The 13,225-nt window shown below is 42.7% G+C and overlaps 1 protein-coding gene across 1 annotated transcript in view; it reads right to left on the bottom strand.

The window, feature by feature from the left end:
* The window catches only part of LOC124274263 (exocyst complex component 1-like), a 28,702-nt gene that overhangs the window by 12,995 nt on the left and 2,482 nt on the right, over nt 1-13,225 (bottom strand). Inside the window, 11 exon segments of the mRNA XM_046709605.1 lie at nt 1,643-1,722; nt 2,695-2,805; nt 3,335-3,486; nt 4,459-4,564; nt 7,537-7,686; nt 7,868-7,977; nt 8,370-8,502; nt 9,951-10,052; nt 11,027-11,152; nt 11,741-11,937; nt 12,246-12,309. Coding sequence (XP_046565561.1) covers nt 1,643-1,722; nt 2,695-2,805; nt 3,335-3,486; nt 4,459-4,564; nt 7,537-7,686; nt 7,868-7,977; nt 8,370-8,502; nt 9,951-10,052; nt 11,027-11,152; nt 11,741-11,937; nt 12,246-12,309 — 1,331 coding nt within the window.

Here is a 13,225-nt window from a genome sequence, read left to right as displayed (position 1 = left end):
ACCCCACACAGCACCTCCATGTCACCCCACACAGTACTCCATGTCACCCCACCCAACACAGTACCTCCATGTCACCCCACACAGTACTCTCCAAGTCACCCCACCCCACACAGTACCTCAATGTCACCCCCACCCCACACAGTACCTCAATGTCACCCCACCCCACACAGTACCTCCAAGTCACCCCCACCTCTACACAGTACCTCCATGTCACCCCACACAGTACCTCCATGTCACCCCACCCAACACAGTACCTCTCCATGTCACCCCACACAGTACTCTCCATGTCAACCCACCCCACACAGTACCTCCAAGTCACCCCACCCCACACAGTACCTCCATGTCACCCCACCCCACACAGTACCTCCATGTCACCCCACACAGTACCTCCATGTCACCCCACCCAACACATTACCTCCATGTCACCCCCACAGTACCTCCTAAGCCCTACTCCCACCCCACACAGTACCTCAATGTCACCCCACCCCACACAGTAGTACTCTCAAGTCACCCCACCCTACACAGTACCTCCATGTCACCCCACACAGTACCTCAATGTTACTCCCACCCCACACAGTACCTCAATGTCACCCCCACCCCACACAGTACTTCCATGTCACCCCACCCCACACAGTACTTCCATGTCACCCCACACAGCACCTCCATGTCACCCCACCCAACACAGTACCTCCATGTCACCCCTATCCCACACAGCACCTCCATGTCACCCCACACAGTACCTCCATGTCACCCCACCCCACACACAGCACCTCCATGTCACCCCACCCCACACAGTACCTCCATGTCACCCCACCCCCACACAGCACCTCCAAGTCACCCCACCCCACACAGTACCTCCATGTCACCCCACACAGCACCTCCATGTCACCCCACCCCACACAGTACCTCCCCATGTCAACCCACCCCACACAGTACCTCCAAGTCACCCCACCCCACACAGTACCTCCATGTCACCCCACCCCACACAGTACCTCCATGTCACCCCACACAGTACCTCCATGTCACCCCACCCAACACATACTCTCCATGTCACCCCACACAGTACCTCCAAGTTACCCCACCCCACACAGTACCTCAATGTCACTCCCACCCCACACAGTACCTCCAAGTCACCCCACCCTACACAGTACCTCCATGTCACCCCCACACAGTACCTCAATGTTACCCCCACCCCACACAGTACCTCCTCAATGTCACTCCCACCCCACACAGTACCTCCATGTCACCCCACCCCACACAGTACCTCCCATGTCACCCCACACAGCACCTCCATGTCACCCCACCCCACACACAGTACCTCCATGTCACCCCACCCCACACAGTACTTCCATGTCACCCCATCCCACACAGCACCTCCATGTCACCCCACACAGTACCTCCATGTCACCCCACCCCACACAGCACCTCCATGTCACCCCACCCCACACAGTACCTCCATGTCACCCCACCCCCAAACAGCACCTCCATGTCATCCACTACATATACTATGACTGTTACCTCGACCTATACATAGCCAACCATTCCTGGCATTCCCATGCTGTAAACATGCAGGCATCCATCAGTCTGAAGAAAGAAGAACACTGTCAGTTAAAGAAAGCAGCAGCCGCTTCTTCATACTTACTCTGCCACATTAGTTGGGTTTCTGAGAGTCCACACCTCACTGTCATCATCAGCACTTACATTGTGCTGACCTGGGGATCCCTGGAACACAAGCAGGTAACTCTAGTACTCGGAATATCAGGTGTGTAAGTTAGATCTCAGGTGTGTTACAGAATTTCATGTATTTAACAGAATTTAAGGTGTGTCACATGGAATCTCGGGTATGTGACTTACATCACAGGTCTGGTAGTCAGAATCCCATGTGTGTTACATAGAATCTAAGGTGTGTGACTTAGATCACTGGTGTGTGACTTAGATCACAGGTGTGTGACTTAGGGGTGTGACTTAGATCACAGGTGTGTGACTTAGATCACAGGGGTGTGACTTAGATCACAGGGGTGCGACTTAGATCACAGGTGTGCGACTTAGATCACTGGTGTGCGACTTAGATCACTGGTGTGTGACTTAGATCACAGGTGTGTGACTTAGATCACTGGTGTGTGACTTAGATCACAGGTGTGTGACTTAGATCACAGGGGTGTGACTTAGATCACAGGGTGTGACTTAGATCACAGGGGTGTGACTTAGATCACAGGGGTGTGACTTAGATCACAGGTGTGTGACTTAGATCACAGGGGTGTGACTTAGATCACAGGGTGTTAATTTAGATCACAGTTGTGCGACTTAGATCACTGGTGTGTGACTTAGATCACTGGTGTGTGACTTAGATCACAGGTGTGTGACTTAGATCACAGTTGTGTGACTTAGATCACAGTTGTGTGACTTAGATCACAGGTTTGTGACTTAGATCACAGGGGTGTTACAGAATCTCATGTGTGTTACACAGAATCTAAAGTGTGGCAAAAGGAATATCAGGTGTTACACAGGCTGTCAGGTGTGTTAAACAAAATTACAGTAGTGGTAGGTCATAGGTACATTACATCACATGTGTGTTACCCTACGTTTCAGGTGTGTTATATCACACACACTGACACACATCTAACAGCACCTGTGATAACAATACATGCCCTATGACAGTCCTATGTGCATCAAGGTATCAAGTAACACCCTTACCTTTGCATCTGACACTGATGGAGTCTTCTCCACCAGCTGGAAGAACTTGAAGCAGAAGTCCTGCTCCGCTACACACACACGCTCCAACTCACTCAGCACTTTCTCCAGGGTCTACAACACCACCACTTAGTGAGAGATGTATGTGTTAGGTTATCCACTTAAAGACATATTCCATTATCTGTGAGCATGATGCAATAGTACCTTTCTGATACTGTGATAGTTCAGTTCTCATAATGTAGTAGTTCAGTTCTGATAATGTAATAGAACGGCTCAGATAATGTAATAGAACAATTCTGATACTGTAATAGAACAGCTCAGATAATGTAATAGAACAATTCTGACACTGTAATAGAACGGCTCAGATAATGTAATAGAACAATTCTGATACTGTAATAGAACGGCTCAGATAATGTAATAGAACAATTCTGATACTGTAATAGAACAGCTCAGATAATGTAATAGAACAATTCTGACACTGTAATAGAACAGCTCAGATAATGTAATAGAACAGCTCAGATAATGTAATAGAACAATTCTGATAATGTAATAGAACAGCTATGTTACACAGTTCTGTTCCAACTCCTTATTCTATACAGGATCACACATCCCTATTCCCACTTATTCTACACCAGAGTCTCACTTGTTCAAAGGGTCCACGTTGAGCTAGATCCTGATCAGATCCCAGCGATGCTCTGTCAACACTCTGCATAGAGGACGATCTGCCCCGGAGTTCTGAGATCTTCCCCAGACTCGTGGATGACCCGGACAGCTTGGAGCCCATGTTAAGTGTGGCTGTAGAGCAGAGGGGGCTCGCAGTTGAACATACAACATTACCTTGGATCAAGGTGGGAGCTGGACATGGTTCCAGTCAAAGGGGGGCGGTGGGGTAGCCTAATGGTTAAAGCGTTGCTCGTCACGCTGAAGACCCGGGTTCGAATCTCTACATGGGTACAATGTGTTATGCTCATTTCTGGTGTCCCCCGTCATGATGTTGCTGGAATATTGCTAAAAGCGGCGTAAAACCAAACTCAGTCAGTCAGTCAGTCCAGTCGAAGGATACATGTCTACTGATGTCTCCACCAGTTTAAGCAGAATTCAGAGGTGAGCAACATGTAAAGTGTTATGAAGTAGTGTTGTGCAACAATGTATCACCTGTGATACATTGTCCATGTAGAGTCAGTCAGGTGCAGTGCTATGCTATATTAAGAATGTGTGGTACAACCTAATAGACATCGTACTGATACTGAGAATATTGTAGAAAAACCTGTATTAGTATAGATTTTCTAGCAACATATTTTAATAAAAATAGTCCACTTATCATGCGCATTGCTCCATGCACAATGCATGCTCGAAGCGTCCAAACAATTTGATTATTATTACCCGGATAACCCAAGCTACCTGTTTGGCGTTAGAGGGTTATAGTCACATGACTTTATGCCACCGGGTACCCAATTTATGCTGGGTGAACAGATGCAATTTTGAACTCACTTGCCTAAAGGGAGACCACATGTATCACATGTGCTTGGTTGTGGGGCAGGACTGAAGTCCTACTAACTCTCAGGAGTCAAGCTGCCAAACACGGTCACCCATTCCAGGTCCCCACCCACCCAACATTCCTTAACTTCACCTGATATTTTAGTGTACATCATGAGACCTTGCTATTATCTCTTATCTCACATTACAGTCTAGCCCTAGCTGCAAACTTGATACTATCTGGTCTTTAGCAGTGGACACCTACAATAGTATGCAACATAAACTACTTACCATATTTATTTCCCTTTTCTGATTTTCCCATAAGTCTCTGCTTGGCGTTCTCCAAGAAGTCTTGTAATTCCCGTGTGTACATCTTCTGCATGTTGACTGTGTACACCTGGTCAATATGGGTTATAGGTAGTTATACAACACATGTACACCTGGTCAATATGGGTTATAGGTACTTATACAACACATGTATCACCTGGTCAATATGGGTTATAGGTAGTTATACAACACATGTACACCTGGTCAATATGAGTTATACAACACATGTACACCTGGTCAATATGGGTTATAGGTAGTTATACAACACATGTACACCTGGTCAATATGGGTTATAGGTAGTTATACCACACATGTACACCTGGTCAATATGAGTTATACAACACATGTACACCTGGTCAATATGGGTTATAGGTAGTTATACAACACATGTACACCTGGTCAATATGGGTTATAGGTAGTTATACCACACATGTACACCTGGTCAATATGAGTTATACAACACATGTACACCTGGTCAATATGGGTTATAGGTAGTTATACAACACATGTACACCTGGTCAATATAGGTTATACAACACATGTACACCTGGTCAATATGGGTTATAGGTAGTTATACAACACATGTACACCTGGTCAATATGAGTTATACAACACATGTACACCTGGTCAATATGGGTTATAGGTAGTTATACAACACATGTACACCTGGTCAATATGGGTTATAGGTAGTTATACAACACATGTACACCTGGTCAATATGGGTTATAGGTAGTTATACAACACATGTATCACCTGGTCAATATGGGTTATAGGTAGTTATACAACACATGTACACCTGGTCAATATGGGTTATAGGTAGTTATACAACACATGTATCACCTGGTCAATATGGGTTATAGGTAGTTATACAACACATGTACACCTGGTCAATATGAGTTATACAACACATGTACACCTGGTCAATATGGGTTATAGGTAGTTATACAACACATGTACACCTGGTCAATATGGGTTATAGGTAGTTATACAACACATGTACACCTGGTCAATATGAGTTATACAACACATGTACACCTGGTCAATATGGGTTATAGGTAGTTATACAACACATGTATCACCTGGTCAATATGGGTTATAGGTAGTTATACAACACATGTACACCTGGTCAATATGAGTTATACAACACATGTACACCTGGTCAATATGGGTTATAGGTAGTTATACAACACATGTACACCTGGTCAATATGGGTTATAGGTAGTTATACCACACATGTACACCTGGTCAACATGGGTTATAGGTAGTTATACCACACATGTACACCTGGTCAATATGGGTTATAGGTAGTTATACAACACATGTACACCTGGTCAATATGGGTTATAGGTAGTTATACAACACATGTACACCTGGTCAATATGAGTTATAGGTAGTTATACCACACATGTACACCTGGTCAATATGGGTTATAGGTAGTTATACCACACATGTACACCTGGTCAATATGGGTTATAGGTAGTTATACCACACATGTACACCTGGTCAATATGGGTTATAGGTAGTTGTACAACACATGTACACCTGGTCAATATGGGTTATCGGTAATTATACAACATATGTATCACCTGGTCAATATGGGTTATAGGTAGTTATACCACACATGCACACCTGGTCAATATAGGTCATCGGTAGTTATACAACACATGTATCTCTCCTGTAAACACTGGGTCACATTTCCCCCTCAGCTTGTTTTCAGACCCATGTAAAACATCTTGAGGTGTATTTTATTCCACACTTATCCGGAGGTACAGGTAAGCAGCGTATCTGCGTAAATTACGCAAACATTTATGGAAAAACTCAATTCCATTCAAGTCTATTGCGTATAAGTACGCTTGAATTTTGTAAATACTCAATAAATTTGATCTAACATGCATACTCAGAAAGATGTCAAATCTTAGCTTGCGTACTGTAACATTCAGCAAACCTAGTAGAATTTGAAGTACTAGCAAGCGGACCCATACGCTAAATATGGAGGTTACTTAGGAAAGATACAATAACTGACTCAGAGGTATAATGAGAGGTTCTATTTCAGCACATGAACTTGGCAACTTGCAGTCTTTCTTATCTTTTCTCATATTACAGATCAAATATAAATAGCACACACGTTAACCAACATTTAAACTTTATTGTATTTTCACAAATAATGGAAAGTGGCAAAGTACCCAATTGAGTTTGAGTGAGGTGAGTACAATTCATTAGGTAACTCAAATGAAATTAGCATACCCAATTGAGATGAACACAAGCGAGTACATAACTCAATGACTCAAAAAGTTATCTGTAGTTCTGTTATCATATTATATAATCATAGAGGTACAAAATACTTTTTGAGTCATTGAGTTATGTACTCACTTGTGTCTATCTCAATTGGGTATCCTAATTTTCCTTTGAGTAACCAAATAAATTGTACCCACCTCATTCAAACTCAACTGGGTATTTTGCTATTTTCCATTAATTGTAAAAACATAATAAGGTTTAAATGTTGGTTTACATGTCTGTTATTTAGATTTGATCTGTAATATGAGAAACGATACTAAAGACTGCAAGTTGCCAAGTTCAGATGCTGAAATATAACCTCTCAATATACGTCAGTTATTTCATCTATCCGACGGTACACAAGCTAAGAATTGACAATTTTGTGTGTACGCATATAAGATCAAATTCCTTGAGTATTTACAAAAATTCAAGCGTACTTGTACACAATACACTTAATAGGAATTGAGTTATCGCATAAATATTTGCGTAATTTACGTGGATACGCAGCTTATCTGTACCTCTGAATCAAGAAGCAATTTTCTTTTCAGTGATTCCATGTAACAGCTTTGCCTTATGACACTTAATGATTGTTCAATATATGTATGGACATATTCACATGGATTTTAATGATAATAATAATACTCATTTGAATAACTATGACTAGCAGAGAAAATAGTTTGCTTTCTGAAATTGTTTGGAAAACAGTCTGGTTTTATTAATCCTGATCTCTTCATGCCCTCTCCCCACACCTGAAACAAGTGGACCTACCTTGGCCAGTTCTTCAAACACGGCGAGGTCAGTGTTCTTCAACCACAGCATCAGGTCTGCGTAGACAACCAACTCCCTCTGCATCGTGTCGTGGATTGGCATCTTCAGCTCCCCCGAGAAACGACTCAGTGTCTCTCCCAATTCGTTACCCTGGGGTTAGACATGTCACATGGACCATGAGTATTTACTATGAAAAATCACAGTGGACATATTTAAATACAAACAGAGCTGAATCAAGCTGACATTTTCTTAAATGCCTATCCATGGAAATCCAAACTGCATGGCAATATTTTACAAGTAAATTTGACAGTACACTATAATGCAGACTGACCTGGTGTATGAAGAGATTGTTGAGGTGGTGTGCCACCCTCTTGGAGAAACCCACAGACAGCTTGCTGAACCTTTTCTGTTGTTCCTCCACTGCACCCATCCTCTTCAAGGCTGGCAGGGACAAAACCAGGCATTATAACACACTCTGGGTTGGCAGGACATGTTTGGTGACAAATGCAACCTGATTTGTCTGTCTGCTTATGACTTAAAACAAGTTACAACCAAGCAATTGAGAAACTGAGTTATGGTTCACGCCTCCCTTAAAAGTGTTTGAGTATTGTGTAGAATTCGGAATTCCCAGTACCTGCAGCTTGTTGTAATAGATCAATTTCCCCTGTACATAATGTCAAACAAAATGTGGACAGATTGTTGCAATTTGTACACACGCTGAGATCTTGAACCACAATACTGTAATTAACAGCTCAAGCTTTAAACAAGCGCCACTGGTAAATCAACTCTTTAGATGGTGTCTTCATAACTCAGGGCTACAACATGAAACATACCTGTGTGTATGTCTGCATTCATGCACTTGAGTAACGCCTGTGCTGCCCGTGTACACTCGTAGATCCCAGTGGGTGTCGCCAGGTCACCATTCACTAAGGCGTCCACATGCTTCACGTCAAGGTCAAGCTGATTCTGTAACAGACATGTGTTTCATATGTTTCTATGAACACTACCACCTCACCAGCATAAATGTCTATCAGAGAGTACTACTGTCAACTACCTAACTCAGCAGTGTTACATAACTCAGGCAGTGTTCAAGTGTAACATGGCAGACTACCTTAACTATAGACTCCAGACAGGCTTAACTATACCATACTCTCCAGACAGGCTATACAAGCTATACACACCACCATATTCTCCAGACAGGCTATACAAGCTATACACACTACCATATTCTCCAGACAGGCTATACAAGCTATACACACTACCATATTCTCCAGACAGGCTATACAAGCTATACACATTACCATATTCTCCAGACAGGCTATACAAGCTATACACACTACCATATTCTCCAGACAGGCTATACAAGTTATACACACTACCATACTCTCCAGACAGGCTATAGAAGCTATACACATCACTATGCCCTCTAGAAAGGCTATACAAGCTATACACACTACCATATTCTCCAGACAGGCTATACAAGCATTACACACTATCATATTCTCCAGACAGGTTATACAGCTATACACACCACCATACCCTCCAGACAGGCTATACAAGCTATACACACTACCATATTCTCCAGACAGGCTATACAAGCTATACCCAATACCATATTCTCCAGATAGGCTATACAAGTTATACTCTTCAAACAGGTTATACATTATACACACCCATACTCCAGACAGGCTATATACAAGCTATACACACTACCATACTCTCCAGACAGGCTATACAAGCTATACACACCACCATACCCTCCAGACAGGCTATACAAGCTATACACACTACCATACTTCTCCAGACAGGCTATACAAGCTATACACACTATCATATTCTCCAGACAGGCTATACAAGCTATACACACCACTATACCCTCCAGACAGGCTATACAAGCTATACACACCACCATACCCTCCAGACAGGCTATACAAGCTATACACACTACTATACTCTCCAGACAGGCTATACAAGCTATACACACCACTATACCCTCCAGACAGGCTATACAAGCATTACACACCACTATATATTCTCCAGACAGGTTATACAGCTATACACACCACCATACCCTCCAGATAGGCTATACAAGCTATACACACTAACATATTCTCCAGATAGGCTATACAAGCTATACACAATACCATACCCTCCAGACAGGCTATACAAGCTATACACACCACTATACCCTCCAGACAGGCTATACAAGCTATACACACCACTATACCCTCCAGACAGGCTATACAAGCTATACACACCACTATACCTCCAGACAGGCTATACAAGCTATACACACCACTATACCCTCCAGACAGGCTATACAAGCTATACACACCAACTATACTCTCCAGACAGGCTATACAAGCTATACACACCACTATACCCTCCAGACAGGCTATACAAGCTATACACACCACCACTTTCTCCAGTTCCTCCAGCAGCTGCTGATGGTTGATGTTCCTGATCTTCACCAGCATGTCCTTGTCCCGCATCACCTCCATCTGCTCCTTCACATTCTGCAACATCAACCAATCCCAGCTGGTTCTTCAGGTAGGGTATTTATTTATGTATAGATAAATTTGAGAAGAATTTCTTACAACTGGCACTTCTGAATAAATGCTGTACAAGTAATGAAGCCATAATATATGTCCATAAACAATCTGTTCTCTTGCATAATTTATTATACAATCATGGAGATGAATAGGAGATCATCACCATCAGTCTGTTCCAGGAAATCATTATCACGTGATATTTGCTTTCTGCAACATGGTTACATTATCAGCAAGCACTGACTGACTGAGTTTGGTTTTACGCCGCTTTTAGCAATATTCCAGCAACATCACGGCAGGGGACACCAGAAATGGGCTTCACACATTGTACCCATGTGGGGATTCGAAACCCGGGTCTTCGCCGTGACGAGCCATATCAGCAAGCATAAAATGAGAACTGCATCTATAGTTCATTAGCATGCTGGTATTTCTACACCTACCAATGCAACAAATACGGTGAGAACAGTTAATATTAGCTGCACATCAAATAATTCCTTGACTTTTGTCTCTGTGTCTGACTGACATAGATGAGTGGGAGAGGTGCTTTTTCATTTAGTTATACATGACACACCAGCTTCCAGTGGGACTGACTGAGTTTGGTTTTACGCCGTTTTAGCAATATTCCAGCAACATCACGGCGGGGGACACCAGAAATGGGCGTCACAAATTGTACCCATGTGGGGAATCGAACCCGGGCCTTCGGCGTGACGAGCCAACGCTTTAACCACTAGGCTACCCCACTGCCCCCTTCCAGTGGGAAGATACCATCGTGTTATGTAGGTACGTAGAACTACTAGATGTTTACTTTGGTGAGTCCATGAGTATGGTGCACGAAGACTTATTATACGGAAAACTTTGGAATTTAAAATTCATTCGTTAAACAGCCTCCCACATGTTTGAAATGTTCCTGCCTACAGTATCTTGTATGGTACAGAGCCTACCAGCAGTATGTTGTCATACGAGTCCAGCTTACGCTCTATCCGCTCGGCCTGTTGGATTCCCTCGTCAAGCAGCCTCATCAGATTGAGCACTTGGTCCTCCGACCCCATGATGGAGTGGATGTTGGCCTAGGGGAGGGAAACGGATGTAGATATAATTATGTCGTCAAGATATTTGTCAAATGACATTTTTCAAATGTCTTCATATACAGCCAATTCATAACTTACAAATATGTGCACTTTATCTGAAACTTGTGCAAGTGGAAATAAGGATTAGTTTGTTGTTTCATGCAACACTCCAGCTATATGTTGGAGGTCTCTTAGTAACTGAGTCTGGACCAGACACTCTAGCAGTCAACAGCATGGATTACAGTTGGGATATGACTGACTGAGTTTGGTTTTATGACGCTTTTAGCAATATTCCAGCAACATCACGGCGGGGGACACCAGAAATGGGCTTCACACATTGTACCCATGTGGGGATTCAAACCCGAGTCTTCAGCGTGACGAGTCAACGCTTTAACCACTAGGCTACCCCACCGCCCCAGTTGGGATATGATGACAGAGAACACACTCACATAACATAACTGATGCATTCATTGTTAACCCAATAACCCAATTTGAAAAATGTTGAAATTTAGGAATTCTGTCATCAGCTATAGATCTGGAGCTGAATATTTTCCTCTAAACCCTTAAATAGAAACGTGTTGACCTCACCCCATCCAGGACGGACAGCTGTCTGGAGAGCTGGTCAGTGAAGGTCTCTGCGTTGCTGATGGCCACCTTGCACTCGGACATGAGGAGCTCTAGGTCGGACTCCTCCTTGGAGGACAGAGCCTGATAGTCCTCGTCCTCAATGGAGATGTCGTCCCCACCCTCAGACTTCTGGTTCTGGTCATGAGGGGCGGTGATGTCTGCAGAAGTAAAGGCAGTAAAACTGAGGTCTCATTCAATAAGTGAACATCAAAATTCTCATCGCATCAAAATAACTACTAGGAAAGCCATATCAGTATCCCATTCCATTGCACAACACTTTAGCAATTAAAGTTAACATAAGCTATATCGCTTGAGTGAAAAATAAGTTTAAGTACCAGCATATATCCTAGCCATTTAGAAATGAATGCAATCATTACAGTGCTTGGCCCAGAAGAATAATGCTCACACGTGGTACCACAGTGCATCAGTTCTACAATGAATCAACCTACTCCTGTTAATGGCGTACCTTCAAGCAGTCCTGGTGGGACATTGACAAACTCTGGCTTCTGTATCAGATATCGCTGACTCAGCTGAAATAGGAATATTCATAAGAGTGAGTGAGTTTAGTTTTACGCTGCTTTTAACAATATTCCTGCAATATCATGGCAGGGGCCAATAGAAACGGGCTTCATACAGTGTACCCATGTGGAGAATCAAACCTGGGCCTTCAAAAAACGAACTTTTTAACCACTAGGCTACTCCACCTCCCCAATATTCACAGGAGGGTCAAGGAATAATCAATCTTTTTTAAAATGTACACATACATGTAATCTTAACGGTCAGAAAGAATGAACTCAGCTTCAGTCTTCAGCATCCATTAGAACATCATGTCATGTGCTAGGGCTGGAGTGATGCACTGTGTCACGATACGATACATATCGCGATATTTTACCTGTGATACGATATGTATCACAATACATACACCTTGAAAGAATGACACAGTATTAAGATTTAAAATGATTTATTTCAAGGTATTTGTGTATAACAATAGCACTATTGTAATAAACAAACAAGTAACTCTATCATACTTACGTATTTTTCTCTAAATAAGTACTGTAACATGTTTAAGATAATACTGTTTTGAAAAAAAGTCAGGTATCATTTTGTATCGTTACACCAGTCGACGATACGATAGCTGTATCAAACTTAAATTATCTAGATGTATCGGTGCATCAGTGAATTGTCCCAGCCCTATCATGTGCAACTTAATATTGGATTGATTTAAGGCTTAGTAATGCCCTTGCATAAAACCAAACAGGAGATGTCAACTTAAGAGTTGAAGCAATTAGGAATACTATAACTGGAATTATTGGTGTCTATAACAGATTGTTTTCCTCACAAATGAGTCACCTCACCATCTGCATGATGTACAAATTTCAGAATAATAACTTATCTTTTAAATTTCATTGGATGAACAAACTCACCACCAAAACTGAATGAAGTGAT

Source organism: Haliotis rubra, unplaced genomic scaffold, assembly GCF_003918875.1.
Source record: "Haliotis rubra isolate DU_JTF1 unplaced genomic scaffold, ASM391887v1 Scf1897, whole genome shotgun sequence".
Taxonomy (NCBI): domain Eukaryota; kingdom Metazoa; phylum Mollusca; class Gastropoda; order Lepetellida; family Haliotidae; genus Haliotis; species Haliotis rubra.
This window is presented reverse-complemented; position numbering and strand designations above follow the sequence as displayed.